General features: G+C 47.2%; 1 protein-coding gene across 14 annotated transcripts in view; it reads left to right on the forward strand.

The window, feature by feature from the left end:
* Sun1 (Sad1 and UNC84 domain containing 1) overlaps positions 1–19,966 on the forward strand; it is a 48,378-nt gene that overhangs the window by 20,987 nt on the left and 7,425 nt on the right. For 6 of the 14 annotated variants that reach the window (XM_031338467.1, XM_031338472.1, XM_031338473.1 and 3 more), the window contains 17 exons: positions 679–873; positions 2,335–2,519; positions 3,424–3,450; positions 3,552–3,731; positions 6,388–6,585; positions 7,426–7,491; positions 7,779–7,889; positions 10,143–10,241; positions 10,610–10,703; positions 11,249–11,307; positions 11,421–11,566; positions 12,011–12,250; positions 13,223–13,309; positions 14,815–14,858; positions 15,777–15,888; positions 18,070–18,324; positions 18,789–18,873. In XM_031338467.1, coding sequence (XP_031194327.1) covers positions 679–873; positions 2,335–2,519; positions 3,424–3,450; positions 3,552–3,731; positions 6,388–6,585; positions 7,426–7,491; positions 7,779–7,889; positions 10,143–10,241; positions 10,610–10,703; positions 11,249–11,307; positions 11,421–11,566; positions 12,011–12,250; positions 13,223–13,309; positions 14,815–14,858; positions 15,777–15,888; positions 18,070–18,324; positions 18,789–18,873 — 2,183 coding nt within the window. The remainder of the gene's footprint in view (positions 1–678; positions 874–2,334; positions 2,520–3,423; positions 3,451–3,551; positions 3,732–6,387; positions 6,586–7,425; positions 7,492–7,778; positions 7,890–10,142; positions 10,242–10,609; positions 10,704–11,248; positions 11,308–11,420; positions 11,567–12,010; positions 12,251–13,222; positions 13,310–14,814; positions 14,859–15,776; positions 15,889–18,069; positions 18,325–18,788; positions 18,874–19,966) is intronic. The other 8 variants (XM_031338468.1, XM_031338474.1, XM_031338475.1 and 5 more) reach the window with 8 other exon arrangements.

The raw sequence follows: 19,966 nt of genomic DNA on the forward strand, positions 1-19,966 counted from the left end.
AGACTGTAGTAAGCATTGTGCGTGGGGCAGTTTCTGTTCTCTCTTAGCCTTCCTCTCTTCTTTTGCTGGACCATCTTGTCCTTTGCATACAGAATAGCAGCAGACAGCCTGTGCTCTTCCTACCACACCACAGAGCTGTCAAACACTCCCTGAGCTGTGAGGATCTCTTACCCAGCAGCTAGAATCTGAGGGTAAATGTATTAGAGACGGTGCTTACCTTAGTCACTCAGAAATCCGCCTGCCTCTGCCTCCCAAGTGCTGGGATTAAAGGCGCATGCCACCACCGCCAGGCTGAGGAGTTTTAATCTAGCTTCAGTTTATGAAATGTGTGCTCTGGAGCATTCCATTTTCTTCTCAAGAACATACTGCTGAATTCACTTTTAGTCTCTGCAGTATCACTGTCTTGTTGCCCCATTGGGCCTGGTGCCTGCTTATAGGAGTACTCTGATTTTTATCATGACAAATCTACACCAGTCCCTGTAGCTAAGGATTCTAATAGTCTTGGCCTGCCCCAAACAACTGTTAATTCCTAGGCCTACCTGTCTGCAGGTGAAGGAGGTTGGCAAAGGTTCATGCGCAGCTGCTTGCCTGACTGATACCTGCCCTTGCAGTGCAGTAAAGTTATCACTCAGGAGTGTTGCGGCTCCTTGCCTGGCCTCTAGCCATATCTTCTTCCAGTTCTAGTTATTCTTCGGATGCTCTGGATTTTGAGACTGAGCACAGGTTGGAACCTGTATTTGACTCTCCAAGGATGTCCCGCCGCAGCTTGCGCCTGGCCACAACAACAGCTACGTACAGCAGTGGGGACAGCCAGGCTGTTGACACTCACATCGGCACCAACAAAGCCACCCCTGTCAAGGGGAAAGAAACCAGGTGAGCATTGTGTGGCTTGTCTTCACAGCTGCCATCCCCTCTGGCTTTTCAGATTGTCGAGTCAAGCTCTTCCCCTGGAATTGTTTGTGCACACATGTGCAGATCTGCCCTATGAACTGACTGAAATTTGTTCTGGAATGCTCGAAGTATTTGCTATCTACCTGCAGAGTAGAGCTGATGGTAATGTGCATGAGATGGCAATACAGATGCACTTCTCATGGTCATAGTCATGAGCCACCTCATCCTGGCATGAACTGAGCTTCAGTGGCCTACCAAATGTAGAGGAGTGGAGTCTTGCTGGGTCCGTGCTGCTGATCTGTCACAGTCAACTCAAGCCTGTCTGTGACGTGCCTGAGCTGGGTACCTATGCACATACAGTTGGATGCCCAGTACATTTGTCTCTATACCTTTCATGCCTTGTCTTCACTGTAGCTGATGACAAAAGTTCCTACCATCTGTACCTTTTTGAGACTGAATAGAAGCGGCACTCTTTAGTTTATTTTGCTTACATGAAAATTGCATTACCTTTGAGATTGCTGGCACTTTGTTCACACTATCTGGGGCCCTATGGTAGTGTGCCCCAGCCTGAGACCTGCAGGCTGTGAGGTAAGATGTCAGGCTATTGAGTTGTAGTAACTGACTCCCAAGCACAGCTTGCTGTCAGGCCACCCAGAGATGTGGAGGTGCCCCAAAGCTACAGTCCCTCAGACAAGAGACCAGGGCAATGACTAAGGAATGTATTAGTACTGGACTTCATCACACCAGTTTCCTGGAGGAGGTGGCTTGGGTGCCTTTGTCCTGTGTGTACCCACTCAAATCACTTGATGTACGATACTTAAAGGACATTTGGATTTTTGTTGTTTGTTTGTTTGTTTGTTTTGAGACAGTCTTACTATAGCCAGGGCTGGCCAGAACTCACATACCTGGCTACTTCTGTCTCCTGGTGGCTAGGATTAAAGACAAGTGCTACCACATCCAGCTATCGTTTGTTTTGGGGCTGCTGTGTTGTGTGGAGGCATAAGTTCCTTCAGTTAACCGTCACCTTTGCAGTGCCTGGTGACTGCTAAATGCATAAAGCAGTAGGGTTGTTGGTGTGCATGCTGTTACCTGATCAGAAAAGGAGGTGTTGTGGTTAGATGTATGAGCTCTAGCATGTGTTTAACTCCTCAGTCATTTTTTTTTTTTTCGGGTTATTGCAAGTTTGAGCCAATGTTAGGTTGTCAGGCCCAGAATAGTCTGAAATTATTTTGTGTTTACAGATTTAGAACAAGTTCTTGGACTCTAGCTTAGAAAAAATTCCTTTTTTAGATTAATGGATGTTTAGATTATACCAGACACAGTATAAGAAAATGACTTGTTTTAAAATGCTGTGTGTGTTCTCTGGCACAAATTTTATGTTGGAAAAATTTAATGATTCTGTATTTTCTAAGCAAAGTCTAAAATTGCATTTCTTCTTTGTAGGACAGTCAAACAGAGAAGAAGTGCAAGCAAGCCAGCTTTTAGTATCAACCACCTGTCAGGGAAGGGCTTGTCCTTGAGCACAAGCCATGACAGCTCTTGCAGCCTTCGGAGTGCCACAGTGCTGCAGCATCCTGTGCTAGATGAGTCTCTGATTCGTGAGCAGACCAAAGTGGACCACTTCTGGGGTTAGTCACTAGAGACGCAAACATCCTCATCTCCAATGTGGCTGTGTCTGCAATTGTTCTGGGAGGGAGCCCAGTGAGGTCAGGGTCTGGGGGGTGGGGGGGATGTGGATGCTGCCTTCACCTGCTGCCTCAGTGGCTTAGGTGAACTGTTAGTACTGCACTGAAGTGTGGCTGATTAAGCAGGCAGCAGTCCTATAGCCATTCTTAATATGGCACACTTAAATTTGGTATAGAAATCCTGGTTATGTTCTAGAAAACACTAAGCAACTGGACAGTGAAGATATTTCTGAGTCATTAGAAAATACTTAGTATAAGTTGGTCATGGCTACGTATTCCTGTAATCTAAACAGCCAGGATGTGGAGGCAGGAGAATCAGAAGTTCAAGCCAACTTAGTTCTAGAAGTCCCGAGTGCTTCACTTCGGGATGCCTCTGCTTTGCTCAGTCAGTGGGCTTGTCTTGGGCCCTGGGCCATTCATATTGTAAGTTAAAAGCCCAGAAGCATTGAACAATGGTGGTGCACACCTATAATCCCAGCTCTCAGGAGGCAGAGGTAGGGAGAACTCTTTGAGTTCAAAGCCAGCCTGGTCTATAGAGTGAGTTCCAGGACAACCAGGGCTACACAGAGAAACCCTGTCTCGAAAAAACAAAAACAAAGAACAAATAAAAAAAAGCTAGAGGTTCCATAAAGCTAGCTAGATCTTCCCCCTTGTCTGTCCTTGTGGGCCAGAATACACTGGACTGCTGGGCTCTTCCATGCCACCGCCTTTGGGTGACACGAGTTCAGAGCATCTTAGGAATAGACCCCAATGATGACACAGCATAGTGGTGACCTGTCACTGGACACAGCTGTGGTGGGGTTGGTTGTACTTCACAGTGTAATGTGTGTGTGTGTTTGTGTTTCAGGTCTGGATGATGATGGTGACCTTAAAGGTAATTACTTTGGTACTTTGTACACTTTTTAAACTAGAGGCCATTGCTACATAATCTGTAGATAGTGATCAACAGCTTTCATTTCCCTTTGAAAATCTCAGGTGGAAATAAAGCTGCCACTCAGGGAAATGGTGAATTGGCAGCAGAGGTGTCGAGCAGCAATGGATACACCTGCCGCGACTGCAGGATGCTCTCAGCGCGCACGGATGCACTCACAGCTCACTCTGCCATCCATGGGACCACCTCCAGGGTTTACTCCAGAGATAGGACTCTCAAACCACGTAAGTCTTCTGCTTCTGTAGTAGAAAGGTCAGCCCAGCTCATTCTTTTCTTGTAAATCTAACTATGGGCCAAGGATGTGGCTCATGGTACAGTGTTTGCCCAGCACGTGCCAAGCTCTGCATTCCACCCCCAGCATAGGCCTTGGTGTCTTGCACTATTTGCCTTACAGAGTTGAACTCAGTATTCTCACAGAGTTAAATAGGCCCAAATTAGCTCTTCCTACTTGTCAGTTCCCCGTCTGTGGTTCTGTGGTTAGTATTTTTGTGCCTGGAAGTAGTTCAGATTTGGTAAATTTGGACTTGGCATGAACAAAAGAAAGCTCCTACTTCTGAGGCTTCTCACTCAGGTGCTTCTCTGTGTCCCCAGTAAATACTTGGGTAGCTGCAGCACCAGAGGTCCATTCTGCTGAGAGGGAGGGATCTGGTGTGATGCAATGACACAGAGGTACTCTGGGAGGACAACTTAGAGCCTGGCATCTGGGTGGTGGCATCATTAGACATGATAGAGGCGGGTGCCGGCACCTTTTTTTTTTTTTTTTTTTTTTAAGTTTTTCGAGACAGGGTTTCTCTGTGTAGCCCTGGCTGTCCTGGAATTCACTCTGTAGACAAGACTGGCCTCGAACTCAGAAATCCACCTGCCTCTGCCTCCCAGGTTCTGGGATTAAAGGCGTGCTCCACCACCGCCCGGCAGGTGCCGGCATCTTGACGTTTCTACCCGATATAGAGGTTGTCACAGCTGGCTGAGTGGGCAGGTTGGTTTGGACTGCCCAAACTTTCTCCTAAACATTGAGGACAACCATAGACCTTTCTATGTTCCAGGCGTGATGCTGGGCCTTCCCCACCATGACCTTCACAGGAAGGCCAGAAGCAGCACTGAAAATCCAGTCCTTATTGCTCATGTTTAGTTTCTTCTGTTTCTACAGTCCTGTTCTTGTGTCCAAGGCTTGGCCAGCACTTTAACCTTAGTGTCACAAAGGGAGAATCGTAGAAAGGGAAGAGGCAGGTAACTGGACCAAGTGACACCACTTTCCTCATATGTGAGTGTGAGAGTCACAGTGAACTTGGTGCATCCCTCTGGCCTTGCATTACCGAGCTCTCACTGATCAGGGCTCATCCCAGATGGTCCCAACAGCTTCCTTTGCACAGCTGAGCACAGCTGACAGGACAGGGGTCGGGCTATACAGATATCACCACACTGCCCTGGAGTTCTGCTGTACTGTCCCAGTCAGTGGCAGGCGGTGCTGGTGTGTGCTCCTTAGTTCAGCCCTCCAGTAGCTTCTGTTTCTACTTAGCCAGACGAAACATAGCAGAAAGACCACTGCGTGGCCCAGCAGTGCAGCCTGTACACTGAGCTCTGCAGCTTTAAGAGTTTGTATGCTGATGGAGATGATTTTGGTGCTTGTGCTGTTTCAGTATAAAGATCTTCTTCTAGCTGCCATTGATAAAGGTTGGCCTGCCTTGCTCTCCCTGCAGCAGACAAGTTTCTTCCCTTCTTTTACGAAGTCCTGTGGCTTGAGCCCAAGGCCTTATACATGCCAAACACATGCTCTGCCACATGGCTCCAGCCTTGGCATCCTCCTGCCCTTGCCAACTCAACATTTTTTTCTTGCTCACATCTTGACAGTGTGATGAATGTCTCATCATCTAGAAGACCACCAAGCATGTCTCTAGCATCCCTCCAGCTTGTGAGGGCATGTGTACAGGTGGCCATGGGAGCCTCTTGACCTTGGGCTAACTGCACAGCTTTGTGATTTTACAGTACAGCATTCTAGTTGGAAAATAGCTCTTTCACTATTCTTTTGGGAAAAAAAACAAAAACAAGACCAAGATTAATCATAATACTATTTGTTATTATTTTACATGTATGGGTATTTTGCCTGTATTTGTGTTTGTGCACCATGTGTGTTCAGTGCCCTACAGAAGTCAAAAAAAGTTGAATCCCCTGGGACTGGAATAATGGGTGGCCATGAGCCACCTTGTGGGTGCTGGGAACTGATCTGGATTCTCTAGAAGGGCTCCTTCCTGCTGAGCTGTTTCTCTAGCACTCTCTGACATTTTAAAGTTGTAGTATTTTCTTTCAAATCACACCACTCAGACTTGAGTGATTTACAGCGGCCTTCTACTCCAAGTTCCAGCATCCTGAGCATGGCTGGCCTTGGGAGAAAGTGGAAGAAGTGCTTCATGGGTCATGGGGTCTCCAGTGCCCCACAGATGCCCAAGGGATGGACAGCAACCATCATTCCCACTGTACTCCATGCTCTGTGAAAAAGCCATTTTCCAAGAACAGTTTTGAAGACATGGTTTACAGCATTTCCCTCCACATACTAGGTTCACAGAAAAGCCTTCTGGAGCCTAGCATGGCAGGAGCCAAGGAGCCTTCAGCCTGTGCCTCCATGGCTCAGCATCCTCACTGAGGACTCGAAATGCTCAACTGCTGTGCCAGAGCCTGAGATTTCAGTTATGGAGAGTCCATGACAGCGCTTCCTCTACCTCTCCAACGGGCTCACTGGTGGATCTACTTCTCAGGCGGTCTCTTCCCAAGTGTCCAGCTTTAAAATGCTTTGCAACTTGGCTTTTCTTAAAAGTTTGGCCATCTCGTTCATTGGGTAAACAAGTCGATGGGAAGAAATGACGAGTGTTCATGGTTTTCCACTAGGCGGTGCGTCCTTTTACCTGGATAGGACTCTGTGGCTGGCCAAGTACACCTCCTCATCCTTTGCGTCATTTATAGTTCAACTTTTTCAAGTGGTTTTAATGAAGCTCAATTTCGAATCAGAAACATACAGATTGAAAGGCTGTGAATCCAGAGCTTCTGAATCACAGAGCTATGAGACAAAGAGCCATGAGTCAGAAGGTACTTACATATTATTTGTCTCCTTTCTCCACTGAGTTATGCTTTAAGGTGGAGAAAGCCCTGCTTCTTCTGAGGCTCTTCTGCATCTTCTGCGGGCTCCATGCTGCTCTCTCAGCTGTTTTCTGTGGCTCTTCTTCCTGTGGGAGCTTGTTAAGTGTTGATGTGGCCTGTGTACAGTTCAGCTTCCTGAAAATCGATCAGGATTTAGGCTTTAGAATTTTATTATTGTATACATAAGTACTCATGGGAGATCAGAGGACAACTTTGTGAAGTTGTTTCTCTCCTTCAGATTTGAATGGCTTTAAGTTTTTAAAAAAGTAGGGATGGGGGCTGGAGGGCTGACTCAGCAGTTAAGAACACTTGTTGTTCCTGTGGAGAACCTAAGTTTGGGTCCCACACCCACATTGGAGGCTTATACCCGCCTGTAACTCAGTATCGGGATCTGAGACCCTCTTCTGGCCTTTGGATGTACCTGTATGAATGTGCACATACACAAGTACACATAAGTAAAAACATAGTTAAAAATAAAATAAAAAAAATTTAATGAACTCAACTTTTGACTTTTGCTTATTAACTTTAAGCAAAACCAGTTCATTTGCATGCCATTTAGAATCCCACTTGAGAAAACTTTTAGGTAAGCCTGTCTTCGCCTGTGATTGCTAATGCATATTAACAGCCTGCAGCTTTCTGGTTTCCCTGCTGCCTGTGCTTCCCTGTGTGGTGGAGCCATCAGCATCTTTGACGCTCCTGAGACATGGCCTCTAGTCACACTGGCTCTACAGGGCATCTGGCCCCCAAGCTGACTGTGAGCTTCCTAAGCCCCTTCTGCATGTGTTGCAGCCCATCTCCGTCACTGTGGGAGGATGACTGCCGGAGAACTTTCCAGAGTGGACGGGGAGTCCCTGTGTGAGTACAGCTTCCTCCTTCAAGATGGTGCTGGTCTTGGAGGGCCCCAACCCCATGGTAATGGGGCCTCCAGCCATGCAGAATGAACAGCCCACCCTAGCTTATGACTTCACCGGCATGGGTGGTCTGGCTGCCACCAGCTCTCAGTACTAGAAGTGAGTCATCCCAGACTGTGCCTGCTGTGATTTAGGGTGATTTGTTTCCTAGGTTCTCCAACATTCTGTGCAGTATTCTGATTGAGGTTTGCATATTAACCTGTCACTCCACTCCTTGTCACCACACCACAGGTGATGACTGTAAAGGGAAGAAGCATCTTGAGACACACACAGCCACCCACTCGAAACTGCCCCAGCCACACAGGGTGGCAGGGGCCATGGGGCACCTCTGCACCTACACAGGTTATAGCTTGTACCTTGTTCTATTTGTTCTTGTTGAAAGCGCTTCTGTGTTTGTTTTGTTTATTTGTACTGCCAGTGGCAGAAAGCATTATAGAAGGTGACAGTAAAAGAACAGCTGTGGGGCTGGAGAGATGGCTCAATGGTTAAGAGCACTGACTGCTCTTCCAGAGGTCCTGAGTTCAATTCCCAGCAACCACGTGGTGGCTCACAACCACAACCATCTGCAATGGGTTCTGATGTGTCTGAAGACAGTGACAGTGTACTCATGTGCATAAAATAAATTTAAAGCAAAACCAAAACCCAACAGCTGTGGTTTAGAATACAGAGAACCAGCTGGGCATGTTGGCATAGGCCTGAGATCCCAACACTCTAGGAGCCAAGGCAAGAGGACTATATGCACTCAAGACCAGCAGCATAGACTATGCAGTAAGACCCTGTCTCAACAACAGTAGTAGAAAAAATGCACAGAATCCCTTTGGAGCACTTTGTGAATTTATTTAGTATGGGCTCACTGACACTTGTGTTGGCAAGTGCTCTTTTTAAAAAAAAAAAGTTATTTATTTAATATATTTAAGTACGCTGTGGCTATCTTCCAACACACCAGAAGAGGGCATCAGATTCCATTAGAGATGGTTGTGAGCCACCATGTGGTTGCTGGGAATTGAACTCAGGACCTTTGTAAGAGCAGTCGGTGCTCTTAATCTCTGAGCCATGTCTCCAGCCCTGGCAAGTGCTCTTATAATGATTTCCTAGCCCTAGGAAGTACCACAGTGTGCTTTCCAGCCCTGCATATAACTATAACAGATGCCATTTGGGAACATTTCTAGGTCAACATTTTTTGTTTGGTTTTGTTTTGGTTTTGGTTTTTTAAAGATTTAATTATTTATTTTATGTATGTGAGTATACTGTTGCTGTCTTCAGACACACCAGAAGAGGGCATCTGATCCCATTACAGATGGTGTGAGCCACTGTGTGGTTGCTGGGAATTGAACTCAGGACCTTTGGAAGAGCAGTCAGTGCTCTTAACCACTGAGCCTTCTCTCCAGGCAATTTAAAACATTTTTAATCCTTTTAAAGCCAAACCCTTTGTTATCTGTTGTGTTGAAATAGTTTAATGGTTATGGGGGTTAAAATGAAGATATTAAGTGACAGGCAGCAGCCAGGCTGTAGTGACCACACGCCTTTAATCCTAGCACTTGGGGGGCAGAGGCAGGTGGATTTCTGAGTTCCTGGACAGCCAGGGCTATACAGAGAAGCCCTGTCTCGAAAAACAAAAACCAAAAAAACCCCCAAAAAACATGTGGTTGGTAGCATGTTCCTACAGTTACTTAGGAGGCTGAGGTAGCTGATTGTCAGAAGCCAACCTGGAAACATAAAAAGACTTTGTCTTAAATGGGTGACAGCATCAGCAAGTGGTAGGTTTTCTGCTCTGTGTAATAAATGGTTGAATGCCCATGGTTGAATGCCCATTCATTTTAACACTTATCCAGTAATGCTCCAAAACTTTAGTTTTCTGTGGTTTGGGGTGGGGGATGGGTGGGTTTAAAGTTTTCTGTGTAGCCCTGGCTATCCAGGAACTCACTCTGTGGACAAGGTTGGCCTCCTCAGAGGTCTGCCTGCCTCTGTGCTAGGATTAAAGGTGTGCACCACCACGGCTGCAACAACCTCAATACCTTCCCTTGTGAGTACTTCAGGCACTGCTTCTCTAGAAGCCCATGAACACCTTCTAGACCCCCTGATAGTGTGTGGTGATAGTGTGTGTCTCTCTGTTAAAAAATTGAGGGTGAGCTGAGCGTGGTGGCATATGTCTTTAATCCCAGTACTTGGGACCTTGGAAAGTAGAGGCAAGTGGATCTCTTGTGAATTCTTCACTAGCCTGGTCATATAGTGTGTTCCAGGACAGCCAGGCTACATAGTGGGACCCAATCTCAACAGCCACAAAAAAACAAAAACAAAAACCATGGTGAGTCAAGTATGATGGCTCATGCACTTGTTGAGACTGTTATCTTTGACTGTGTCCTAAGTTCAAAGCCAGCCTGGGATATGGGCAACCTTGTTTCAAACCAAAGAATGTACAAGAGGGAGTCTAAGTGAGGGCAGCAAGGTTTTCTCAAAAAGATTTGAGTGTCCTCCTGGCTTAGTGCAAGATGGAGTTTGAGCAGAGTATACTGGCAACCTTGCTCACTCTGTCAGGGTGTGCTGACCCCTACAATCTGTCTCACAGTGTCCTCTGCCGTGTCTTCTCTGCCACAGGTGACCTCTTGATTCGAGCACTGCGCAGGACTAGAGCTGCTGGGTGGTTTGCGGCCGAGGCCATGTGGTCGGTGCTCTGGCTGGCTGTCACTGCTCCAGGTGGTTATGTGGCTTCTGTGTTAGTGCTCTCACAAAGTTTGGGGCATCGATAAGCAATGTACAGGACTAGGCTGGAGCTTCATACTAGGTCCTCACTGTGACATGCTTGCTGTCTGCTTTGGGAGCATGCATCTTGTGTTGGGCGTGTGGGCCTCAGGCTGCATGATACATAGCCTGAGCTGCAGGGCAGGGGTGCTTCCCTCGTTTCATCCTGTGTGTAGCTGGTGGTGTTCACTGTTCTGCCCAGGAGACTAATCTTAAGAGTCTCTGTCCCTCCAACAAACCTGCCTGTGGCTTCCCAGAGACATCCAGTTAGGAGCAGCTTCTGAAGCAGGTTTCCTCAGAACACTTGCTCTCTTCTCTTGTAGGGAAGGCAGCCTCTGGAACCTTCTGGTGGCTAGGGAGTGGCTGGTATCAATTTGTTACTTTGATTTCTTGGCTGAATGTGTTTCTTCTCACCAGGTAAGAAACTGAGGGAGAAGGTCTCATGCCAATGTTGGGGGCTCCTGTGTCAAGGTCGGGGTGCCACCTCACCATTGGAGCCTATGCTTGCATGGGGTGGTAAGCAGCTAATCTGCATCAGTTGTAGGAAACTCTATAATGGCTTAGTTTACATTTGCAGTGTCTGCATCAATACATTGTTATATGTTTTACAACAAACCTTCTTATTTTGGTTTTTCAAATTAATGGAGGTGGAACAGGCAGCTACCATTGTTAAGTACACTAGATGAATGTAAAAGCATCCAGATGGAGGGCCCAGTCAAATCCTATTATGCTCATGCCCTAGTCTAGAACAGTTCTCTGGGCACCAGCTCACCAAGGTGGGTGCTACCTCTAGGACAGGGTCTCAGGCCCTCTGGGCTTTTCTCGTGGTACAAGGTAGCACCTCTCAGGTGGCCAAGCCTTATAAATAAGACTTCAGCAGGAGGGTTAGTATATGCATAGGTGGGCAGAATGGCACACCACCTCTGCCTTTCCAAAATTAACGGCTTCTTCTCTGTTCTTAGGTGCCTTCGAAATATTTGCAAGGTTTTTTTCTTGCTCCTCCCACTCCTACTTTTACTAGGTAAGACATGGCATGGTGACCTTCAGAGACCAGCACATGCCCATAGTGGAAACAAAAAATCTGAATACATTGGGGCACCTGTACATTTGCATACAGCTATCTTTCTTCCCCAGGTGCTGGTGTCTCTCTGTGGGGCCAGGGCAACTTCTTCTCACTCCTACCAATGCTGAATTGGACGGCCATGCAGCCAACACAGAGAGTGGATGATTCCAAGGGAATGCAAAAACCTGCCCCTCTTCCCCCGAGCCCACCTCCAAGGGTAAGAGAGGCCTTAAATGTGCTCTCTAAAGCTTTTCATGCTACTTGTGAACAGGCAGTCTGAAATCCTGCCTTAGGGAAAAATGGATTTTTGAGCAGAATTTCACTTTATAGGTTGGACTAGAACTCACAGATATCTATCTACCTATCTCTGACTCCTAAGTGTTGGGATTAAAGGTATACACCATGCATGGCCCTAAAAATGTAAAATAACAAACACATATATGCTTACATATATATAACATATAAAATAAGAAATATATATATACACACATATCACAAGTTTTATAGCTTTTCAGATGCAGAATTATATGTACCATTCGATTATATAATCTACTTGATTATGAGTGTGAACACAACCTGAAAGTAGAAAGAATGAACCACAGTTCCTTTTGTACTAGAGTGTCCCTCTGGTTTTGACTTCAGCCTCCTGGTTTCATCTCAGGTTGATCACAAGGCTTCCCAGTGGCCTCAGGAGGGTGACATGGGGCAAAAGCTAGCCTCTTTGAGTGCACAATGCCACCACCATGATGAGAGACTTGCAGAGCTGACAGTCCTGCTTCAGAAACTCCAGATACGGGTAGACCAAGTGGATGATGGCAGGGAAGGGCTGTCACTGTGGGTCAAGGATATGGTTGGACAGCACCTGCAGGAGATGGGCACCATAGAACCACCTGATGCTAAGGTAAGACCCAGAAACTCCTTTGGACCTGTTTCACACATTGCTCCCAGCCCATGTGGTGACTCTCCAATGCAAACACCTCCCTGCACAAGGAGGCAGAAAGAGAGGAATGGACCAAGACAAGCTCTGCCCTTTAGGCACATCCCTGGTACCTTACTACCTCCATCAAAGTCCTCCAAGCATTGCTACCGATGCCCAGTGGTGTCACTGGGTAACAAGCCCATCCATCTATGGCCTGATCTCTGGGTAGGGTGGAGCCCTCTTAATCCAGTCACCATAGTGACTAGGTCTACCAGGCTGAGGACCAGACCTTCAGCCTAAGCCTTTTGAGATGATATATAAAACACAAATCTTTTTTTTTTTTCTTGTGGTGTGGTGCTGGGGGTAGAATTAATCCAGGGCCTTATGCATGCTAGGCAAGTGCCCGTGGGAAGAAGTCTGTTTCACTTGATGCTTTTGTTGATTATGGCCCTAATGAGCCCAGAAAGGTTGGGATAGAACTGAAAATCCCCCTGCCTCAGCCTCCTGAAGGCTGGGATAACAACTTGGCACCATCATCCTGTCCCTAGTCACCTTCTGAATAAGGGACCTAATCACACGATGGGACCTTATTGTGAATGGTGCTTTTGGATGTTGCCAGTGAGTGTGAACATACCATGTGTTTCGTATGGGTAAGAGACGATAGAGGGAAATGAGTGTGCCTTGGGTCTTTATCCATAGGGGTTTTATTTTAGAACTCTGAATATCACAGAGCCCAGTGGATATGTGAGTTTATATGAATTGATTTACTGCTTATATAGAGGAAGCTGCTGGTGTGATTTCTCTCAGGTTTGAGATCTCCAGCCAGAGACAGGGGTGTAGCTAGGCCCTCAAGATGCTACACCACCCTGTGACTGCAGTAAGAATTACTGGCCTGTCCTAATGGCGTGTATGAGATGCTGAACTCTCAGCCATTCATTCTGTATTCCTTCTCAGACTAACTTCATGACTTTCCACCATGACCATGAAGTTCGTCTCTCCAACTTGGAAGATGTTCTTAAGAAACTGACCGAAAAATCTGAGGTATGTATTCTGTGTGTGTGTGTGTGTGTGTGTGTGTGTGTCTGTCTGTCTGTCTGTCTCTGTGTGTCGGTGTGTGTGTTTACTTGGTGGGTACACATGCATGGAAATGCACACGTGGAGGGGATCCTGCCCTGTTCCTCTGCTGGTTTCCTTTGAGACGAGGTCTTTTACTGTGCCTTCTTTCTCCACCCCTTGGAGCATTGGGTAACTGGCATGTGTACAGCCACACTCAGCTTTTTATGTGAATGCTGGGGTTAGATCCTTATGCTTGCACAGCAAATGCTCTTATCCATCCAATCCTCCTCCGAGCCCTGAAGTATTTGTACCTGCCTTTATAACTGGAGTCCTCCAAGAAAACACTGAACTCAGATCATCAAACCTGGCACCAGTACCTTCACCCACTGAGCCCTTTCACTAGCTCAAACTAGTTTTTTAAATAAAGATCAACTGGAAGCCAATACTTTTCAAAGCCTGTAGCTAGAGGGTCTTGCTGTCTTGTGGTTTTGTTTTCTGGGCACTTCAACTCTTTTCTTAACTGCAAGCCTGACCAAACATAAATGGCTGTGCTGGCTCTAAAATCCAGTCACCTCCTGCTCAAGAAATCCCTATGAGCCCCTGATATCACTCAGCCTCCACCAAAAAGCATAGAACATGTTTTATATAAAACCAGTGTGGGTGGGGCTGGAGAGATGACTCAGTGGTTAAGAAAACTGACTGCTCTTCCGAAGGTCCTGAGTTCAAATCCCAGCAACCACATGGTGGCTCACAACTATCCGTAATGAGATCTGATGCCCTCTTCTGGGGTGTCTGAAGACTGCTACAGTGTACTTAGATATAATAAATCTTTAAAAAAAAAATCAGCATAGGTGGGAGAGTCTCGCTATTGTATGCTAGTAAACTGGGTATTCCTGTAGGTCTTCAGTGCCAACCGTGTGAAATCTTGGTGGATCTTAGCATCCTTAGGCTAAGATGCTTGTGTGCTCACTGAACTGAACTAAAGCATGATTTACTGAGTCGGAGTGAGCAGATTAGCCCGTGGTCTCTTGGGACCAGCTTCTACTTCCTGATTGTTGGTGTCAGGGAAGTTCAGCTGAGCAGGAAGAGAGGAGCCTCGCCTTGTCGGGGGACCCAGAGCACACTTAACCTGAACACTCTGACTCAGAGTCAGAAGGAGGCCCAGCCATACCTTGATGCCTTTGCCCTGCCCAAGCATTCAGAAGCTGAGACTTGCCTTTTATTTTTATTTATTGATTGATTGATTGATTGATTGATTTTTTGAGACAGGGTTTCTCTGTATAGCCCTGGCTGTCCTGGAACTCACTCTGTAGACCAGGCTGGCCTCGAACTCAGAAATCCACCTGCCTCTGCCTCCCAAGTGCTGGGATTAAAGGCGTGTGCACCACCGCCCGGTGAGACTTGCCGTTCATTATGTGAAGTTTTAAGTTACTCCGACATGATTTATGAACTCGTGCATAACTCTTTACAAAGTATCCTCCACTTCCCAGGCTATCCAGAAGGAGCTGGAAGAAACCAAGCTGAGAGCAAGCAGGTAGGTGACCTCAGGGAGCTCTGGTTTGTCTCATTTGGAGTGTGTTAACTATTTACTGGGTATTAAGGTTCAGATCGTCACTTGCCACCTAAAGTTACCAGCCTTTGGGTATCTTTCTGGGAATCCTCTCAGGCCCATGCAAGGGACAGAGGCCCTAAGGAATTAGAACTTTCTTTAGACAGTACATAGCTAGGTCCCTGCTTGGCCATGAGGAGCCACTTGTGTCCTTGGGGGACTTCCTCTGCCAGGAGCCTCTCTCTGTCCCTGACTTCATTGGCTCTGTCAGTGTCTGAGCAGACGTCCGTTTAGGCCCAGCCTTGGTGCCAGCAGCCATGCATCATCTTGTGGCTGCTACACTTTCTATTATTCTTAATGTTGGTGGTCCTTGTGCCCAGCATTGTCTCTTCTGTGCTCACCCTGGGATTGCATGTAGTTGAGATTGTATGCCTTTGTAGTTACTGAGGTGGATGTGACTGGGTAGCAGCTTTTGCTGGCTAATGGGCTTTCTGCATGTGGTGTGGGATAGGAGAGAGTGTGGTTCACTTTGTTCTTCCCAGACCTGGTTTCAGCAAACACTGACTTGGTATGTGAATGAGTAGATGCAGAACATTTATCTGGAGAGAACTGTTTCTGCTCAGCTTGTTAGCATCTCTTGCAAAAGCAGTGTTCATGGGTATCTCACAGCTCCTCCCCAAAGTCAGTCAGGAATCTTACCCTGATATCACCTTCCATTCCACTGTCTATCCCATGAGCATAGAGCTGCAGATTGAGCCTCAAGGCCATAGGTAGACGTCAGCTCATTTCTGGTCTATTGGTAATTTTGAGGATGTAGAAGTGCTGCTTTGTTCATGGTTGAGGCTTCCTCTGAGTGCATCTGGGCCCTGACCCCTGTCTCCCTCCCCGATTGACGGCTTCCAGCAGGGATGAAGAACAGCCCCTCCTTGACCGTGTGCAGCACCTAGAACTGGAACTGAACTTGCTGAAGTCACAGCTGTCAGACTGGCAGCATCTGAGGACCAACTGTGAGCAGGTAAGTGCTGGTGTTAGAAGACTGCTACCTTGAAAAGAAAAACTTAACCTGGCTGTGTCAAAGTGATTCATTGTGGCTGCCTTCAAAACATTTAAAAAAAAAAAAAAGAAAGAAAGAAAGAAAAAACTGTGTGCGTGATTTAAAATCTGCATGATCAGATGGGTACAGGGACTTGAACAGAAATCAGAAGAAGCCTTCAGGGGTGGGCTCGATTCCCGTCTTTTAGAGCCCATTTCCTCAGAGGCGGGGTCTGTTCTTGAGGCTGGGGCAAGTGTCTTGGCCTGGCTGGAAACCAGCAGGCCCTGGCAGTCAGTCTTATTGTCTGCACCCTCAGAGCTGGGTTATAGGCAACTGTGGGAACATGGCTTATCATGTGGTGATGGTCTGTGTTCCAGTCCTCAATAAAGAGCTCTTCACCACTGAGCCATCTCTCTAGCCCCACCTTTTTTTTTTTTCAGTTGCACTTTAAATATCTTACTTATTTTGTGTGTGATTGTGCAAGCACAGGTATGTCACAAGAATGTAAGATGTGCCAGGTGCACACCTTTTATTCCAGCACTCGGGAGGCAGAAGCAAGTAGAGCTTTGAGTTGGAGGGCAACCTGGTCTATAGAGTTGAGTTCCAAGGCTACACAGAGAAATCCTGTCTCAGGGAAGGGGTGTGGGGATATATAAGAAAGTGGAAGTCGGAAGATAGCTTCGAGAAGTTGATTCTTTCCTTCCACCGTGTGGATCTTGAGAATCAAACTCAGGTGGTCTGGCCTAATGTCAGGTATCTTTACCTACTGAGTTTTTCTGTCTTTTTTAGTTATATTTTAAGTTTGTGACAAGTTGGGATGGGAATGGAGTGGCATATACCTTAACCCCAGCACTGGGAAGGCAGAGGCAAGCAAATTTCTGTGAATTCCAGGCCATCCTGGTCTACAGAGTGAATTCTAGGACAGAATAGCCAGGGGTACACACAGAGAAACCCTGTCTAGAAGCTGCCTCCATCCACCTCCCCCCACCCCCAAAAAAAGTGTTTGTATATTTTTGTGATGCTGGAGATGAACCTGGAGTCTAAATAGGCCAGGTAAGTGCTCTGTGACCAAACTGTGCTCTATTTATGCTTGAAGGTTATATAAGTTTTCAGGTCACACATTGATGACTCCTGACTGCCCCAAACCCAGCAGCGTAGCACACTTACACCTGAGCTCACTCTGCCTGATCACACAGTACACGTTAGGGATTATGAGTGTGTGTGTGTGTGTGTGTGTGTGTGTGTGTGTGTGTGTGTGTGTGCGCCCCCGTCTCCCTGTCTGTCCCATCCACAGGAGGCACTCATAGTGCTTTACTACTTGTTCATCCATGTCACAACATGCCACAGATGTTGCAAGGCCCATTATCCTAGGTCTATTGAGAATGTAAGCAGGCACCTTGTTGGCAGAATCCTCACAAGCCATATTCAGACCATACATCATAGAGCTGATCTGTAACATGTCTGGTGACTTAACTGGATAATGAGCTCAAGGACCAGGTAGGGGAGCTTGGTGGGGATAACAAGGTACGTGGACAGGAATCTGTCTCCTGTCTGCACTACACATCCTGGGTGCTGCAGGCTAGTGTCCAGTTACAATGCATTCTTGGATGTTGTCTTTTGAGATGAAGAGATGAACAGGGATCAGGTAGTCCCAGGAGACTGAGGGAGGAAGAGTGTATAATGGGGCTGTTTGAGGGGACAGGGTTGAAGTATGGAGCCCTGCCAGCTTTGTGGTGAGTAGATGCATTTCCTGGGTTCTGCCCTTTAATTGTTTCATTGGAGGCAAAAGAATTTTGTACATGGTACACAGGGACTCAGCCTCCTAACAGGCAAGATCTCAAGCTGTTTATAAGGAGCAGCCTGCCCATGCTTCACTGTGAAGCTGTGTGGTGGGAGCTGCTGAGTAGAATCAGTAGGGGGTCACAACGCACACATCCCTGTACTTTACTGTGCAAACAGCCTCTAGTTCATGCAGCACTCTAGTTCATTCCTAGTCTGTTTAGAAGGTTTCAGTGGTTTGGGAAGAATCTTAAGTTGACTATGAAGGAGGCAGTTGTACCGTGTTGTCCCCTGTGTCTTGCAGTTACTTCTGGAGCTGAGTTGAGCATTTGGCTCCTGCAGTGCCGCTTGCACCCTTGCTTATTCTTCCCTCCACTTCACCAGGCTGATGCCCGCATTCATGAGACTGTACGGCTCATGTTCTCTGAGGATCAACAGGGCGGCTCCCTTGAGTGGCTATTACAGAAGCTCTCTTCTCGGTTTGTGAGCAAGGAAGAGCTGCAGGTGCTTTTGCATGACCTTGAGCTAAAACTGCTGCAGAATATCACACACCACATCACCGTGACAGGACAGGCCCCGACAACTGAGGCGATTATGTCTGCCGTGAATCAGGCAGGGATTTCAGGAATCACAGAAGCAGTAAGTAAACACACAGTTCAGCCTCCACCATAGACACAGGGATTGTGTGCCAGTGTTCTGAGAACATAGTGTGCTTAGCCTTACCCCAGATGAGGCACTACTGCTGTCATCCCTGGGAAGCATTCCTTAGCTTTGCACTCAGTGAATCCTTTTATTCCAGGGCTTCCCATGTGCCTGTGTGTGGTTATAAACTTTGGCTGTGCACAGTTTCCCTTAGTTGTCACATCCTAACCCTGATGTCCAACCCACCCCACACCCCCCACCCCGTGATGGTGACAGAGCTCCGGACACTCTAGCTCTTGTACCTGTTGTGAAGTGTCATGCCCCAGTGATAAGAGTCTGGTCCTGTCCTGCTCATTTACTGGATGAAGTGTAGCATGTTTGTGTTTTCCAAGCATAGGCATACAAGGTCCCGAGCACTTGCTTGTATCATTAACGCTCATTTTTTCCTTCTGGGCCACCAGCAAGCGCATATCATTGTGAACAATGCTCTGAAGCTGTACTCCCAAGACAAGACTGGGATGGTGGACTTTGCTCTGGAGTCTGGAGGTGAGTAACCAATAGAAGAGGTAAGCAGGAGCATGCAATTGCAGGACAGTGGGCCCACAAGACACTGCCACCCGTTCCCACTACCTCAGGGTTTCCTTGTGTAGCCCTGGCTGGCCTGGAACTGAATCTATAGACTAGGCTATCCCCAAACTCAGATATCCTTCTGCCTCTGCCTCCCAAGTCTGGGATAGAAGGTGTGCACTACCACTGGCCAAGCACTGCCACACTTTGAGTATGACAGTAGAGAATTATTCTGGATGAGATCCAAGGGTTTATTCTTCCTAGGAAGAAGTTGTCCACTGGGGGCGTGTAATCTGGACTGGACTGCACGTTCACAGGACACACCCAGGCCTAGGCCCAAGTGGTATAACAGGGCTGGTTACCTTGCTTCCACAAAGTGTGGTTCATCGTCGTAGGGAAGTCACAACTGCAAGGCCCTCACATGTGCAGCGTGTTTGGGATTGCATGCCTGGATGAGGCCTCTAAGCCCTTTCTGGAAATAGAATGCAGACACCCACATCCTAGGAGGTTCTGCTACACCGGTCATTCAGAAATGGCTTGCAGGTGAGATGCAGACTGGTACCAGCATGCCCTCCCCACCCCATCCTACTCCACCCTCTCTTTTTAAGATTTATTTATTTATTTTATGTATATGAGTACACTGTAGCTGTCTTCAGACACATCAGTAGAGGGTATTGGATTTCATTATGGATGGTTATAAGCCACCATGTGGTTGCTGGGATTTGAACTCATGGCCTTCAGAAGAGCAGTTAGATCGCTTCTCGGTCTTTTGGCTAAGATCAAGTGCAGAAGAGCAGTTAGTGCTCTTAACCGCTGAGCCATCTCACCAGCCCTTGATACCATCTCTTAATGAGGAGTTTTTAAAAGTCATTTAGACCAGGAGGCTCTTTGAGAAGAGAGTAAGCAACCGGCTGACCCCACCCAGCCCTAAGAAACTGGTTATTCCCACACTAATAATAGGCTCACACCACACTGAGATGAGCCATCCAGGGATGCCGCAGACTGGGGTTTCTTGCGGGGTCCCTTATTCCGCGGGACGATGGGTTCTGGCCAGGTGGGCACGGGATTCGGC

The sequence above is a fragment of the Mastomys coucha genome, unplaced genomic scaffold (assembly GCF_008632895.1).
Source record: "Mastomys coucha isolate ucsf_1 unplaced genomic scaffold, UCSF_Mcou_1 pScaffold22, whole genome shotgun sequence".
In the NCBI taxonomy this organism is placed as follows: Eukaryota; Metazoa; Chordata; class Mammalia; order Rodentia; family Muridae; genus Mastomys; species Mastomys coucha.